At 45.2% G+C, this 17,662-nt stretch overlaps 1 protein-coding gene across 1 annotated transcript in view; it reads right to left on the bottom strand.

The window, feature by feature from the left end:
• LOC139226171 (scavenger receptor cysteine-rich domain-containing group B protein-like) overlaps positions 1 to 17,662 on the bottom strand; it is a 57,248-nt gene that overhangs the window by 28,552 nt on the left and 11,034 nt on the right. The window contains exons 6-7 of the mRNA XM_070856808.1: positions 16,118 to 16,537; positions 15,397 to 15,509 (exon numbers count right to left, since the gene is read on the bottom strand). Coding sequence (XP_070712909.1) covers positions 15,397 to 15,509; positions 16,118 to 16,537 — 533 coding nt within the window. The remainder of the gene's footprint in view (positions 1 to 15,396; positions 15,510 to 16,117; positions 16,538 to 17,662) is intronic.

The raw sequence follows: 17,662 nt of genomic DNA, 5'->3' as shown, positions 1-17,662 counted from the left end.
TTTTTTTTTAAATCAATAAATAAAACATTTTCTACTTACCGACCGCAGCACCGGGAGCCCTCCAACAGCGTGCTGGGATGCTCCCCCCCCACCCCCAGTGTGTCTCTGTCAGTGTCTCTATCTCTCTGTCTGTCTGTGTGTCTCTCATTCTCTGTCTGTCAGTGTCTGTGTTTCTGACAGCGAGGGGAGGGGGAGGACGGGGTAGAGGGAGAGAGGGGGGGAGCAGAGGGAGGGAAGGGGGAGGGATGGGGGAGAAGGGGGGAGGGGGAGAAGGAGATGGAGGGGGAGAAGGAGATGGAGGGGGAGAAGGAGATGGAGGGGGAGAAGGAGATTGGGGGGGAAGGAGATTGTGGGGGGAAGGAGATTGGGGGGCTGGGGGGGAAGGGGATTGGGGGGGAAGGAGATTGGGGGTTGAAGGAGATTGGGGGGGGCAGGAGATTGGGGGGGTGGGGGGAAGGAAAAGGGGGAGGGAGGCTGAATGGGCCGGGCCAGAGACTTCGGGCAGGGCCCGTCCCCAGCACCAGATTTACAGGTAGGTGGCGTTGGGTCGGGTCGGGGGGGTGGTGGGAGGGAGGTCGGTTCGGTTCGGGTCGGGGGGAGGGAGGGAGGGAGAGGGAGGTCAGGTCAGATCCAGTCCGGGGGGGGGGGGTGCGGGTGTCGGGTCCGGTCCGGGGGGGCGGGGGGGGAGCGGGTGTCGGGTCCAGTCCGGAGGCGGGAAGCGGGAGTCGGGTTGGGTCGGGAGGAAGCAGGAGCTGGCCGTGGGAGGAGCCTTATTCACGCAGCCCCAGTGAGGCCATTGGGCCAGGGCTAGGGGCTGCGTGCTTCGGCCCCTCCCACACAGTTTTGGGCGCCTGGAGCTACTGCACTTGCGCGCCCACTGTAGCGCATGTGCAGAGGTCCCGGCACTGTGCTGCGCCGCGCCAAGGGCCAGAGAACCTGCAGGGAGGTGGAGAATCTGGAGGGTTTTTTTAGGCGTACTTTGTGGCGCGATAAACGGGCGTCCAGGTCGGGACTGCGCCGTTCTAGGCGCGGCTCGAAACTTGGGCCCATAGTAGGGATTACTGAGATATGGCTACAGAAAAACTGGGGCTGGGAATTAAACAGTGCAGGGTATAACATATTTAGAAAAGATAGAGAGGGGGCAAGGGGAGACGGAGTAGCTGTACTTATTAGGGATAACATAATAGCAGCAGAAAAAAGTGATGCATCTATCAGCAAGACAAAAATAAAATCTAAGATGGAAGATAATAAAGGATCAAAAACACTAATAGGGGTAGTCACAGACCACCTAATAGTGGAAGGAAGGTGGAGCAAGAAAATAAAAACAAATTAGGGAAATGAGTAAAAAACATAGAATAATAATCATGGGGGATTTCAATTACCCCAATATTAATTAGACAGAAGAGGTAGATAAATGGGATAAGGGAATGGAGTACAGACAATGTGTATTGGACTCCTTTCTAACCCAATATGTAAAAAGCCCAACAAGGGAAGATTCACGATTGGATCTAGTAATGGTGAATGAAGATAAGTGAAGTAAAAGTAGGGGAACATCCAGGCAATAGTAACCATAACATAATACGCTTCAAAATAATAATTGAAAAGGACATGAGTATAATGAAGACCAGGGTAATAGTTTGGAGAAAAGCTGATTTTGAGGGGCTGAGAATAGAACTTGAGAAAATAAAATGGACAACAATATTGGTAAACAATGATGTAGAACAGCAATGGGAAACATTTAAAACAGTGTTCAACAGTACTCAGAAAAAAACATTCTGCTAAAAAACAAGAACAAGTTAGACATTAATGAGACACCATGGATGAATAAAGCCATAAGGGAAAGTTTGAGGGTAAGGAAAGGGGCTTTAATTAAGTACATGGACAGCAGGTGAGAGCATGATAAGGGAAAATATAAAGAGATTAGGAAAAAAAAATCAAAAAAACAATTAGGAAGGCAAAGAGGAACTATGAAATTAAATTATCAAGGAACAAAAAACAAAATAGTAAAATATTTTACAGGCACATCATTAAAAAAGGAAGGTTGGGATGGGAGTAGGGCCATTAAGGGATAGATAGGATAATACCACAGGTAATGAGAGACAGATGGCAGAAATATTAAATAATTATTTCACTTGAGTAGGGAGATAGAACAGGTGGACATGACATTGGATGATGAGATTAGTAATGAGATAAGTATATTTAAAATAAAAAGAAAGGTATATTAAATAAACTAATCAAACTCAAAGAGAATAAATCCCCTGGTCCAGATGGCTCGCATCAGTGCATTTTAAAATAATCTAGGGATGAGATAGCAGAGGCCATAATTCACATACTTAATAATTTGTTACAAAAAGGTATAATGTCAGAGGACTGGCAGATAGCTAACATAATACCTATATTTAAGAAGGGGGATAGAACATGTCCAGGGAATTATAGTCAGCTTAACATCGGTGGTAGGAAAAATAATAGAATCTCTACTAAATAGAAGAACATCTAGAAACCAAAAATACAATCATGAATCATCAGCATGGATTTCAAAAGGGAAAGTCTTGCTTGACCAGCCTCATTGAATTTTTTGAAGCAGTAACAGTGAGAGTAGACAATGGTAACGCAGTAGATGTAAGTTATCTAGATTTTCAAAAGGTCTTCGATAAGGTACCACATAGACTAATGAACAAGGTCAGAGAATGTGGAGTCAGGGGACAAGTAGCAGAATGCATTGCTGGCTGGCTTCAAGACAGAAATTATTAAGGGGAACAAGGAAATGGCAACAATGTAAACAGATATTTTGTATCTGTCTTCACAGTAGAAGACACAAAAAGCATACCAAAAACGATGGCGAACCAAGTGTCTAATGAGTGTGAAGAACTTAACGTAATTAATATAAATCGAGAAAAGTACTAGAGAGGCTAATGGGATTAAAAGCCGACAAATCCCCTGAACCTGATGGCCTACGTCCTAGGGTTCTAAAACATAGAAACATAGAAATTAGGTGCAGGAGCAGGCCATTCGGCCCTTCGAGCGTGCACCGCCATTCAATAAGATCATGGCAGATCATTCAACCTCAGTACTCCTTTCCTGCTTTCTCTCCATACCCCTTGATTCCTTTGGCCGTAAGGACCACATCTAACTCCATTTTGAATATATCTAACGAACTGGCCTCAACAACTTTTTGCAGTAGAGAATTCCACAGGTTAACCACTCTCTGAGTGAAGAAGTTTCTCCTCATCTCGGTCCTAAATGGCTTACCTCATATACTTAGACTGTGACCCCTGGTTCTGGAACTCCCCAGCAATGGGAACATTCTTCCTGCCTCTAACCTGTCCAATTCCGTCAGAATTTTATATGTTTCTATGAGATCCCCTCTCATTCTTCTAAACTCCAGTGGATACAAGCCCAGTTGATCCAGTCTTTCCTCATATGTCAGTCCTGCCATTCCGGGAATCAATCTGGTGAACCTTCGCTGTACTCCGTCAATAGCAAGAACATCCTTCCTCAGATTAGGAGACCAAAACTGAACACAATATTCCAGGTGAGCCCTCACCAAGGCTCTGTACAACTGCAGTAAGACCTCCCCGCTCCGAGACTCAAATCCTCTAGCTCTGAAGGCCAACATGCCATTTACCTTCTTCACCGCCTGCTGCACCTGCATGCCAAACTTCAATGACTGATGCACCATGATACCCAGGTCTCATTGCACCTCCTCTTTTCCTAATCTGTCACCATTCAGACAATATTCTGTCTTCCTGTTTTTGCCACCAAAATGGATAACCTCACATTTATCCACATTATACTGCATCTGCCATGCATTTGCCCACTCACCTAACCTGTCCAAGTCACCCTGCAGCCTCTTAGCATCCTCCTTACAGCTCTCACCGCCACCCAGCTTAGTGTCATCTGCAAACTTGGAGATATTACATTCAATTCCTTCATCCAAATCATTAATGTATATTGTAAAGAGCTGGGGTCCCAGCACTGAACCCTGCAGCACCCCACTGGTCACTGCCTGCAATTCTGAAAAGGATCCGTTTATTCCGACTCTCTGCTTCCTGTCTGCCAACCAGTTCTCTATCCACGTCAGTACATTACCCCCAATATCATGTGCTTTAATTTTGCACACTAATCTCTTGTGTGGGATCTTGTCAAAAGCCTTTTGAAAGCCCAAATATACTACATCCACTGGTTCTCCCTTGTCCACTCTACTAGTTACATCCTCAAAAAATTCTAGGAGATTTGTCAGTTGATTTAGAATCAACCACAAAGAGGTGGCTGCAGTGATAGTGGATGCATTGGTTTTGATCTTACAAAATTCCCGAGATTCTAGAATGGTCCCAGTGGATTGGAAGGGAGCAATTGTAATAAGAAAGGAGGGAGAGAGAAAACAGGGAACTATGGGCCAGTTAGCCTGACATCAATCATCAGGAAAATGCTGGAATCCATTATTAAGGAAATTGTATCAGGGCACTTAGAAAATCATAACATGATTAGGCAGAGGCAACATAGTTTTATGAAAGGAAAATCGTATTTGACAAATTTACTATAGTTTTTTGAGGATGTAATTAACAGGGTAGATAAAAGGGGAACCAGTGGATGTAGTATATTTGGATTTCCAAAAGGCATTCGATAAGATGCCACATAAAAGGTTATTACACAGGATAAGGGCTCATGGGGTTGGTGGTAATACATTAGCATGGATAGATGATTGGTTAATGCCTGCCAGCACCATCAGAACTACACTGTCCGTCGAGGTCAAAGTCACAGCGGCACTGTCGTTCTATGCCTCAGGTTCTTTTCAGGCCACAGCTGGCGACATTTGCGGACTTTCTCAGCATGCCACAAATCGCTGCATTAGACAGGTCACTGAAGCCCTGTATGCACGCATGGGGGACTTGATCAGCTTCCCTATAACATAGAAACATAGAAACATAGAAAATAGGTGCAGGAGTAGGCCATTCGGCCCTTCAAGCCTGCACCACCATTCAATAAGATCATGGCTGATCGTTCACGTCAGTATCCCTTTCTTGCTTTCTTTCCATACCCTTTGATCCCTTTAGCCACAAGGGCCACATCTAACTCCCTCGTGAATATATCCAACGAACTGGAATCAACAACTTTCTGTGGTAGAGAATTCCACAGGTTCACAATTCTCTGAGTGAAGAAATTTCTCCTCATTTCAGTCCTAAATGGCTTACCCTTTATCCTTAGACTATGTCCCCTGGTTCTGGACTTCCCCAACATCGGGAACATTCTTCCTGCATCTAACCTGTCCAGGCCCGTCAGAATTTTATATGTTTCTATGAGATCCCCTCTCATCCTTCTAAACTCCAGTGAATAAAGGCCCAGTCGATCCATTCTCTCCTCATATGTCAGACCAGCCATCCCAGGAATCAGTCTGGTGAACCTTTGCTGCACTCCTTCAATAGTAAGAACGTCCTTCCTCAGATTAGGAGACCAAAACTGAACACAATATTCCAGGTAAGGCCTCACCAAGGCCCTGTACAACTGCAGTGAGACCTCCCTGCTCCTATATTCAAAACCCTTAGCTATGAAGGTCAACATACCATTTGCCTTCTTCAGCGCCTGCTGTACCTATATGCCAACTTTCAATGACTGATGTACCATAACACCCAGGTCTCGTTGCACCTCCCCTTTTCCTAATCTGTCACCATTCAGATAATATTCTGCCTTCCTGTTTTTGCCATCGAGGTGGATAACCTCATATTTATCCACATTATACTGCATTTGCCATGCATTTACCCACTCACCTAACCTGTCCAAGTCACCCTGCAGCCTCTTAGCGTATTCCTCGCAGTTCACAATGCTACCCAGTTTAGTGTCATCTGCAAACTTGGAGATATTACACTCAATTCCTTCATCCAAATCATTAATGTATATTGTAAATAGCTGATGTCCCAGCACTGAGCCCTGCGGCACTCCACTAGTCACTGCCTGCCTTTCTGAAAAACATCCATTTATCCCGACTCTCTGCTTTCTGTCTGCTAACCAGTTCTCTATCCACGTCAGTACATTACCCCCAAAACCCTGTGCTTTGATTTTGCACACCAATCTCTTTTGTGGGACCTTGTCAAAAGCCTTTTGAAAGTCCAAATACACCACATTCACTGGTTCTCCCTTGTCCACTCTACTAGTTACATCCTCAAAAAATTCCAGAAGATTTGTCAAGCATGATTTCCCTTTCATATATTCATGTTGACTTGCACCGATCCTGTCACTGCTTTACAAATGCGCTGTTATTTCATTTTTAACAATTGATTCCAATATTTTCCCCACTACTGATGTCAAGCTAACCGGTCTATAATTACCTGTTTTCTCTCTCACTCCTTTCTTAAAAAGTGGGGTTACATTAGCTACCCTCCAGTCCATAGAAACTGATCCAGAGTCGATAGATTGTTGGAAAATGATCACCAATGCATCCACTATTTCTAGGGCCACTTCCTTAAGTACTCTGGAATGCAGACTATTAGGCCCCGGGGATTTATCATCCTTCAATCCCATCAATTTCCCTAACACAATTTCCCGCCTAATAAGGATATACTTCAGTTCCTCCTTCTCACTAGACCCTCGGTCCCCTAGTACTTCCGGAAGGTTATTTGGGTCTTCCTTCGTGAAGGCAGAACCAAAGTATTTGTTCAACTGGTCTGCCATTTCTTTGTTCCCCATTATAAATTCACCTGAATCTGACTGCAAGGGACCTACGTTTGTTTTCACTAATCTTTTTCTCTTCACATATCTATCGAAGCTTTTGCAGTCAGTTTTTATGTTCCCTGCAAGTTTCCTCTCATACTCTATTTTCCCCCTCTTAATTAAACCCTTTGTACTCCTCTGCTGAATTCTAAATTTCTCCCAGTCTTCAGGTTTGCTGCTTTTTCTGGCCAATTTATATGCCTCTTCCTTGGATTTAACACTATCTTTAATTTCCCTTGTTAGCCACGATTGAGCCACCTTCCCTGTTTTATTTTTACTCCAGACAGGGATGTACAATTGTTGAAGTTCATCCATGTGATCTTTAAATGTTTGCCATTGCCTATCCACCGTCAATCCTCTAAGTATCATTTGCCAGTCTATTCTAGCCAATTCACGTCTCATACCATCGAAGTTACCTTTCCTTAAGTTCAGGACCTCAGTCTCTGAATTAACTGTGTCACTCTCCATCTTAATAAGGAATTCTACCATGTTATAATCACTCTTCCCCAAGGGGCCTTGCAGAACAAGAGTGCTAATTAGTCCTTTCTCATTACTCATCACCCAGTCTAGGATGGCCAGTTAGTTCCTCAACATATTGGTCCAGAAAACCATCCCTAATACACTCAAGGAAATCCTACTCCATCGTATTGCTACCAGTTTGGTTAGCCCAATCTATATGTAGATTAAAGTCGCCCATGATAACTGGTGTACCTTTATTGCACGCATCCCTAATTTCTTGTTGATGCTGTCCCCAACCTCACTACTACTGTTTGGTGGTCTGTACACAACTCCCACTAGCGTTTTCTGCCCTTTGGTATTTCGCAGCTCCACCCATACAGATTCCACATCATCTAAGCTAATATCCTTCCTTACTATTGCGTTAATTTCCTCCTTAACCAGCAACACTACCCCACCTCCTTTTCCTTTCTGTCTATCCTTCCTGAACATTGAATACCCCTGGATGTTGAGTTCCCAGCCTTGGTAATCCTAGAGCCATGTCTCCGTGATGCCAGTGATATCATAGTCATTAATTGCTGCCATTCGTCCACCTTATTCTGAATACTCCTCGCATTGAGGCACAGAGCCTTCAGGTTTGTCTTTTTAACACACTTTGCCCTTTTAAAATGTTGCTGCAATGTGGCCCTTTTTGATTTTTGCCTTGGGTTTCTCTGCCCTCCACTTTTACTTTTCTTCTTTCTATCTTTTGCTTCTGCCCCTATTTTACTTCCCTCTGTCTCTCTGCATAGGTTCCCATCCCCCTGCCATATTAGTTTAACCCCTCCCAAACAGCACTAGCAAACAGTCCCACTAGGACATTGGTTCCGGTCCTGACCAGGTGCAGACCGTCCAGTTTGTACTTGTCCCACCTCCCCCAGAACCGGTTCCAATGTCCCAGGAATTTGAATCCCTCCCTTCTGCACCACTCCTGAAGCCATGTATTCATCTGAGCTATCCTGCGATTCCTACTCTGACTAGCACGTGGCACTGATAGCAATCCTGAGATTACTACCTTTGAGGTCCTACTTTTTAATTTAACTCCGAGCTCCCTAAATTCAGCTTGTAGGACCTCATCCCGTTTTTTACCTATATTGTTGGTACCGATATGCACCACGACAACTGGCTGTTCACCCTCCCTTTTGAATGGCGGTGCAGGCTCGAAGGGCCGAATGCCCTACTCCTGCACCTATTTTCTATGTTTCTAAAATGTCCTGCACCCGCTCTGAGACATCCTTGACCCTTCCACCAGGAAGGCAACATACCATCCTGGAGTCTCGATTGCGGCCGCAGAAACGTATATCTATTCCCCTTATAATCGAATCCCCTATCACTATTGCTCTCCCATTTTTTTTTCTCCCCTCCTGTGCAGCAGAGCTACCCACGGTGCCATGAACTTGGCTGCTGCTGCTCTCCCCTGATGAGTCATCCCCCTCAACAGTACCCAAAATGCTATATCTGTTTTGCAGGGGGATGACCGCAGGGGACCCCTGCACTACCTTCTTTATATTAGTCACCCATCCCCTATCTGGCTGTGTACACTTTACCTGCAGTGTGGCCAACTTAATAAATGTGCTATTCACGTCATTCTCAGGATCGTGGATGCTCCAGATTAAATCCACCCGCAGCTCCAGTGCTGCAATGTGGTCTGTCAGGTGCTGCAGGCAAATACACTTCCCGCACATGTAGTCGCCAGGGACGCTGGAAGCGTCCCTGAGTTCCCACATAACACAGGAGGAGCATAACACGTATCCAAATTCTCCTGCCATGACTTAACCACTAGATTAACTTAATTTGGCAACAACAATGATAAAGGTTACCTACTGATAGGGAAAATAAAAATAAAAACTACTCACCAGGGAGGCACAGAGTGAGAGGGCTCTCGGATTCTCCAGAGTTGCAAACTTCCCCAAGGTGCAAGGAGCAATAGACTGTATGCACATCGCAATGCGGGCACCTTTTCAGGATGCTGAGGTTTTCAGGAACCGCAAGGGATTCCACTCCCTGAATGTTAAGCTGGTTGTCGACCCCAGCAAATTATACTGGCAGTGAATGCACAATTTCCGGGCAGCATCCATGATGTTAACATCCTGCATCAGAGCACTGTATCTGACTTGTTTAACAATGAGCCACAAGGTCAATGCTGGATGCTTGGGGACAAAGGATATGGCCTCGCCACCTGGCTGATGACCCCCCCTGCGTGACACCCACACCGAGGCCGATAGGCGATACAACGAGTGCCACAGAGCAACTCGCAATATCATGGAGAAAACCATTGGAGTGCTGAAACAGCGCTTTAGATGCCTGGACCACTCAGGAAGCGAGCTCCAACACCATCCTGAGCAGGTAGCTCAATTCGTGATGGGTGCGCTCTATGCTACACAACTTGGCTTTCAGGAGGGGACAAGAATTGCTTGATGAGTCTGACAGTCCACCTCACCAGAGAGAGGAAGAGGAGGTTGAGGAGGTGGATGCAGGCCAAACAATCAGGCTGATGCTGTAGCCATGCACCCGCTCCCCTATAGACTGCATGAAAGGGCCCATGGTGGCATGATAGCTGCAAGAGTCTTACGTCTGGACCTCATCAATGATCGCTTTGCCTGAAAGAACGTTGGTGTTATTTACAAGGCTGACACACTGCTGGGTGTGCAGGTCATACATCAATGGTGGACATCACCTTGATGACAGTTAAAGTTTAAGTTGATTGAAGTTAAGTGTCATTATACCTTTTGATGTTAAGGAATCACCAGTGTGTAATGGTGCAGCTCTTTGAGCCAATGTGCTGCAAGGTTTTGTTAAATAAAAAATATTTAAACCGAACATTAGTCTGAAATCATCAGTATTTCTGTACAAACCAACTCTTCCCCCCCCTCCCCCTATCCCCCACCTCTACCCCTTCTCCTCCTGACTCCAAGCCGCCTGGCCAAGGAGGTCCTCAGGCGATGTTTTATTGGGGGGGGGGGGGGGGCGGTGACGGACAAAGAGCTGCTTGGACCGATACGGAAGAGGAATGTCCCGAGGTGGGAACATGCTCCAAACCAGAAGCAAGATGTTGCTGTTGGCTCTCATGTGTGGTTGGCAATGGGGGTGAGTCACCTTGGGGTGCAGTGTGGTGCTCCGGGATCACTAGGAGCCCTCTGCCACCAGTGTTCCTGGCTACCAGCGCCAGGGTCTCCTCCATAACTTCCATTTTATATGTTATTTGTTGAACAAAAACTCGGTGCCAACAATGTTCTTGGTGCTTAGTGGGCTTTTTGCTGCTGGTGAAGCTCCATTGTTCCTCCCACAACAGCCAAATAAGCACACACCACAGCCACACACGCTTTCAGTGCCTCTGAGATCCCTCTCTCTCTCTCTCTCCCTGTCTCCTATTCTGCGCATGTCATGATGACCCTTAACCTCTTGAATCGCAGGAATGGAGCGTTGCCATGCCATTGCTAAGGATGGCCACACTTTATGGCAGAAGATCAGAAAAATTTAACGCGACCGCCCATTTAATATCGCTCACGGTAACACCCATTTTCAAAAATATAAACTAGGTGTTTTGAGAATGGGCGAGAAGCATGCGATCTGAAAACCCTTTTTTACCACCTACGCTTGAAATAACGCCCATTTCCGGGCGATAAGCTCAAAAGTGGAGGTTCTAGCCCAAAGATAGACTAAGTGAGTGGGCAGTAAGGTGGCAGATGGAGTATAATGTAGGGAAATATGAGGTTATTCACTTTAGTAGGAAGGATAGAAAAACAGAATATTTTTTAAATGGTGAGAAACTTTTAAATGTAGGTCTTCAGAGAGATTTTGGTGTCCTCGTGCAAGAAACAGAAAGAACATAAGAACATAAGAAATAGGAGCAGGTGTAGGCCATATGGCCCCTCGAGCCTGCTCCGCCATTTAATAATGGACTCAGCTCCACTTCCCTGCCTGCTCCCCATAACCCCTTATCCTCTTCTTGTTTAAGAAACTGTCTATTTCTGTCTTAAATTTATTCAATGTCCCATCTTCCACAGCTCTCTGAGGCAGCGAATTCCACAGATTTACAACCCTCTGAGAGAAGAAATTTCTCCTCACCTCTATTTTAAATGAGCAGCCCCCTATTCTAAGATCATGCCCTCTAGTTCTAGTCTCCCCCATCAGTGGAAACATCCTCTCTGCATCCACTCTGTCAAGCCTCCTCATAATCTTATACGTTTCAATAAGATCACCTCTTATTCTTCTGAATTCCAATGAGTAAAGGCCCAACCTACTCAACCTTTCCTCATAAGTCAACCCCGCATCTCCGGAGCCTTCTCTGAACTGCCTCCAAAGCAAGTATATCCTTTCATAAATATGGAAACCAAAATTGCATGCAATATTCCAGGTGTGGCCTCACCAATACCCTGTATAGCTGTAGCAAGACTTCCCTGCTTTTATACTCCATCCCCTTTGCAATAAAGGCCAAGATTCCATTGGCCTTCCTGGTTACTTGCTGTACCTGCATATTATCCTTTTGTGTTTCATGCACCAGTACCCCCAGGTTCCGCTGTACTACAGCACTTTGCAATTTTTCTCCATTTAAATAATAACCTGCTCTTTGATTTTTTTTTCTGCCAAAGTGCATGACCTCACACTTTCCAACATTATACTCCATCTGCTAAATTTTTGCCCACTCACTTAGCCTGTCTATGTCCTTTTGCAGATCTTTTATGTCCACCTCACACATTGCTTTTCCTCCCATCTTTGTATCGTCAGCAAACCTGGCAGTCCCTTCTTCCAAGTCATTAACATAGACTGTAAATAGTTTGCATAAAGCTAGTATGCAGGTTCAGCAAGCAATAAGGAAGGCACACGGCATGTTGGCCTTTGTTGCAAGGGATTGGAGTATAAGAGTAAGGAAGTCTTGGTACAATTGTACAGGGCATTGGTGAGACCACACCTGGAGTACTGTGCACAGTTTTGGTCTCCTTATCTAAGGAAGGATATATCAGCTTTGATGGCAGTGCAACGAAGGTTCACTAGATTGATTCCTGGGATGAGAGGGTTGTCATATGATGAGAGATTGTGTAGAATGAGCCTCTACCCTCTGGAGTTTAGAAGAATGAGAGATGATCTCATTGAAACATACAAGGTTCTGAAGGGGATTGACAGGGTAGATGCTGAGAGGTTGTTTCCCCCGGCTGGAGTGTCTAGAACTAGGGGGCATAGTCTCAGGATATGGGGTAGGCCATTTAAGACCTAGATGAGGAGGAATTTCTTCACTCAGTGGGTTGTGAATCTTTGCATTTTCTCTGCCCCAGAGGACTGTGGATGCTGAGTCTTTGAGTATATTCAACATAATCGAGCCTGCTCCGCCATTTAATAAGATGATGGCTGATCTCCATCTGCCAAATGTTTGCCCACTCACTTAGCCTGTCTATATCCCTTTGCAGATTCTTTGTGTCCTCCTTGCTTTCCCATCGATCTTTGTATCATCAGCAAACTTGGCTACATTGCACTCGGTCCCTTCATCCAAGTCATTAATATAGATTGTAAATAGTTGAGGCCCCAGCACGGATCCCTGTGGCACCACACTAGTTACCATTTGCCAACCAGAAAATGACCCATTTATTCCGACTCTGTTTTCTGTTAGTTAGCCAATCCTCTACCCATGCTAATATATTCAAGACTGAGATGGCTAGATTTTTGACTTTAGGGGAATCAAGGGATTATGGAGATCGGACAGGAAAATGGAGTTGAGTTAAAAGCTTCTACCTTGTTGATGATCAGCCATGATCTTATTGAATGGCGGAGCAGGCTCGAGGGGCCGAATGGACTACTACTGCTCCTATTTCTGATGTTCTTAGAAAGCAGAGAGTGGGAGTAAAGGGTAGCTATTCACAGTGGCAGAAGGTGGATAGTGATGTTCCACAAGGATCAGTGTTAGGACCACTGTTGTTCACAATTTAACTTAATGATTTAGACTTTGGAATCAAAACACAATTCCAAATTTAGTCAATACTGAGGAGAACTGCAACAAATTACAGGTGGACATTAATAAACTTGCAGAATGGGCATGTAATTGGCAAATGAAGTTAGACACAAATAAATTTGAGGTATTAGATTTTGGTAGAAAGCACAGGAAGGTCACCTATTAATTGGAGGGTGCAAGTCTAGGAGGGGTAGAGGAACAAAGGGATCTCGGAGTACAAATATACAAAACACTTAAAGTGGCAACACAAGTTAGCAAGGCCATAAAAAAAGCAAACCAAGCACTAGAGTTTATTGCTAGAGGTATAGAATTGAAAAGTAAGGAAGTTATGCTAATACTGTATCAAATCTTAGTTAGACCACACATAGAGTATCATAGAAAATCATAGAAATTTACAGCACGGAAGGAGGCCATTTCGGCCCATTGTGTCTGCGCTGGCCGACCAAGAGCTATCCAGCCTAATCCTACTTTCCAGCTCTTGTAGGTTACGGCACTTTAAGTGCACATCTAAGTATTTTTTAAATGTGGTGAGGCTTTCTGCTTCTACCACCATTTCAGGCAGTGAGTCCCAGACCCCCACCACCCTCTGGGTAAAGAAATTTCCCCTCATATCTCCTCTATACCTCCCCCCCAATTACTTTAAATCTATGCCCCCTGGTTATTGATCCCTCTGCCAAGGGAAACAGGTCCTTCCTATCCACTCTATCCAGGCCCCTCATAATTTTATACACCTCAATCAGGCCTCCCCTCAGCCTCCTCTGTTCCAAAGAAAACAGACCCAGCATCTCTAATCTTCAAAGTACTGTGTACAGTTCTAGTCGCCATATTATGAAAAGGATATAGAGGCACTGGAGAGGGTGCAGAGAAGATTTACAAGGATGATAACAGAAATATGAGGGTATACATAGGATGAACAGGCTGGGTCTCTTTTCTCTTGAAAAAAGAAGGCCAAAGGGTGACCTAATAGAGGTCTTTAAAATTATGAAAGGTTTTGATAGTGGACACAGAGAGAATGTTTCCACTTGTGGGGAAGAGCATAACTAGAAGCCATCAATATAAGATAGTCACCAAGAAATCCAACAGGGAATTCAGAAGAAACTTCTTTACCCAGAGAGTGGTAAGAATGTGGAACTCGCTATCACAGAGAGTGGTTGAAGTGAATAGTATAGATGCATTTAAGGGGAGACTAGAACATGCATAAGTGGGAGAAGGGAATAGAGGGTTATGCTGATAGATTTGGATGAGGAGGCGTGAATGGACTGGTTGGGCCGAATGGCCTCTTTCTGTGTTGTACATCCTATGTAATCCTCTCTAAAAAGTGGCAAGATGCCAATCGTCTGGTAGTGAATAGTGCAGGCTCGAGGGGCCGAATGGCCTACTCCTGCTTCTAGTAGTGAACGGTGCTAGGGTACGAGGGGCTAGTAATTCGGCGACTTTGCAACCATTTTTTTTGTGCTATTTCATCATATTTGGCGAAAAACCGGTCGGCGGGAATTTTGGTGACATTTTGCAGCGACGGTTTCAAATACCGCTGGGGAGAGTAGTGCCACTGCGCGTTTTCACCAAAAATTTGGCTCTGCGCACCTGTATTTTGCGCCAAAATACCGACATGTAAAAAGCTGCATTGCAGCTCTTAGAGCAGCGGTAAATATGAAGACCTGCAAAAAAGGTAAGTTAAAGCTTTCATTTTTAAATTCTTGTTCAGCGATTCACTAGATAAGTGTTTTGTAAATGTTTTGTAAATTTTTTTTTCCCCAATTTATTTTTAGGTGTTTTTCCGCCCTCCCTAGGCCCAACTCGCAGCGATATTGTCCTCGGACTAAAGTTGGCGAGGATCGCGGTTTGCGCCGCGAATCCTCGTGCAATGCCGATTTTTACCGCTGTGCAAATTAAAGCTTGAATTTCCAGCCTGATAGCAATAGCAAAGCGATAACCGTAATTTTGGCGAAGAAATACCATTTTCGCTGAGAACCGAATTTCTAGGAATCAAGTAGTGTACAGTGCTAGAGTACTAGAAGTCTGAATAGTGCCAATACTAGGAGTACAGCAGGGTGTTTGCACAGGTGGTTGTGGAGGATTCAAAACACAGAGAGCTTGAAACAATCAAATCTAAACACACTTATAAATTGGGCTGAATTTTCGGTTTTCTATAGCCTGTTAGCAGCCAGAGGGGGCGTTAATACGAGCGATAGAGTTTAGCGACCAGGCGCGCTGCTTTTAGCATCCAGACGGAAAATTCATTAGAGGCTCACTGGGGGCGAAAACCAGTAGCGTCTGACTGCTGACGATCGCTCTGATCGTGACGCATTCCTGGGCACGCTTGCGTCTCGGTCGCTAAATTCGGTGTGGTCACCTCGTTTAGCAGCTGCCAATAACAACGTCTATAAAAACAGTCAGTACCGGCTTGCAGAGCCATTAACTGGTGTCTATTTAAAGGGATGAGGAAGCACTTCCCTCGGAGGTCACAGTCAGTGCAACGTTCACACACAGCAGTGTGGTGAGCCTCCCAGTTTGCAGCGGCAGACAGACATAACAGTACAGGTTGAAAACAAGTGACTTTGAAAACTTTAATGGGTACATTACTATGCCGCGCCTTTAAGACTCGGCTTTTACTCAGATCTGACTCGAAATTCCGCGCATGTGCAATGGGCCTGCAAAATGTACGGACCAAACTTTCGTTATCGCCCCCCCCCCCGGCCACCCAGCTCTGGTGTGCAACGGCTGATTTATCGCCCCTGTCAGCTCCTCGACCGATTCCGATGAATTTCTGGGCAGGAGGCACAAACTTTTTTAAGGCGCTAAAAGTACCGCTCCGCCTGGGTTAACGCCGCAATAGAGGCACGACCGAATTTCTCCCCTAATGTATTTAGTTTTAGTTCTTGACATTGTACTTTGTGCATGCTTAGTACTTCGGTGATGCATTTACCCACTAACCCATCAGGGCAACCATATCAACTTAGTTGGAGAGAGAAAAAAATGAGTTAATTTTGACTGTAGGCGGAGAGGAGAGTAGATGAATTGAATTGCTGTTTGCTATACAAGTCAGCAAGACCCAGATGGATTTGGTGAAAGTGTTACCTGCACAGATGACCCCTGCATCTTCATGGTGCCCACAGTTGTGCACACCCCATCCCAGACTGTGACAACTCAACAGCGATGGCTCGTTCCCGTCACAGTTGACGTTATCCAATAGAATCAGCCCTTTGCCGTATCCGAAGTAGGAATTGGTGGTGAAGGATCTTGCTCTGCCACAGCCAATCTGCTGGCACACAACTTTGGCATCGTTCATGCCCCAGTCATCATCACAAATTGTTCCCCACTGTCCTCTGTACTTGATCTCCACTCTGCCTTGACACGGGTTGTCGCCATTGACTAATCGAATATTGCCCTCCCCTGAAAGGAGAAGAGATGCTTAATTTCTTAAACAACAACAACTTGTATTTATAGAGCGCCTTTAATGTAGTGAAACGTCCCAAGGCGCTTCACAGGATTTAAAAAATTTGACACCGAGCCGCATAGGTAGAAATTAGCGCAGGTGACCAAAAGCTTGGTCAAAGAAGTAGGTTTTAAGGAGTGTGTTGAAGGAGGAAAGAGATGTAGAGATATAGAGAGGTTTAGGCAGGGAGTTCCAGAGCTTGGGGCCCAGGCAGCTGAAGGCACAGTGGTTGAGCAGTAATAATCAGGGATGCTCAAGAGGGCAGAATTAGAGGAGCGCAGACATCTCGGGTGGGGAGAGGTGGGGCGGGGGACTAGAGGAGATAACAGAGATAGGGAGAACTTCATTTAAATTTATACAATTAAAGACTTCATTGGCTTCCGCATAAATCTTCTTCGGGTGGGTGTGACTGTTGTAGGGGACACGTTTCATTGAATAGCATTAGGGGTACCGTGAGCAGTGATAACATCATACCCAGAATGGACTGCAGCAAGTAAATGGCCCTGATCTGCTGTGCCGAGGATTTTTTCCCACCTCAGTTTTTTCCCCTCCACCATGCAGTGTTTGACTCTTGCTGGAATGTGGTATCATGGGCACTCATGCTCGTGAGCATATTGTGTGATTTAGCTGCAACAATGATGGGTAGGTAGGCCTATTTACGTACGAGAGGCATGGAAGCTGCCTAAAGCTAACATCCGAACTCCACACGCCATCCAGCAGGAGTTACTTTGCCGCGATCAAGAATGGGAATTCTGGATTTTGACCCTCCCCAGCTCGGCAAACAGTGAATGACATAGGATGTACGGAACAGAAACAGGGCTGAAGTTAATTATGGGCCTCTCAACACCACCATGCCCAAGATCCGCTAACTCCACTGTGGATGCATCAGTGCAGCCAGGAATTACATTTTGCTGCGGGTACTCACACCTGTTAATGTTCAATCCGTTCCAGCTCTATGGACCAATGTGACCCATTCTTTCAATCATATAGATCTTATCAGCACTTTGACTTCTAAGGGCCATCAGTCTCTGTACACATTCTCATCGTAGTAACCTCCTTGCACTGTCAACCTGCACCTACAT

Source organism: Pristiophorus japonicus, chromosome 16, assembly GCF_044704955.1.
Source record: "Pristiophorus japonicus isolate sPriJap1 chromosome 16, sPriJap1.hap1, whole genome shotgun sequence".
Taxonomy (NCBI): domain Eukaryota; kingdom Metazoa; phylum Chordata; class Chondrichthyes; family Pristiophoridae; genus Pristiophorus; species Pristiophorus japonicus.
Note: the sequence above shows the minus strand (reverse complement) of the source record. Positions and strands in the feature narration are given on the sequence as shown.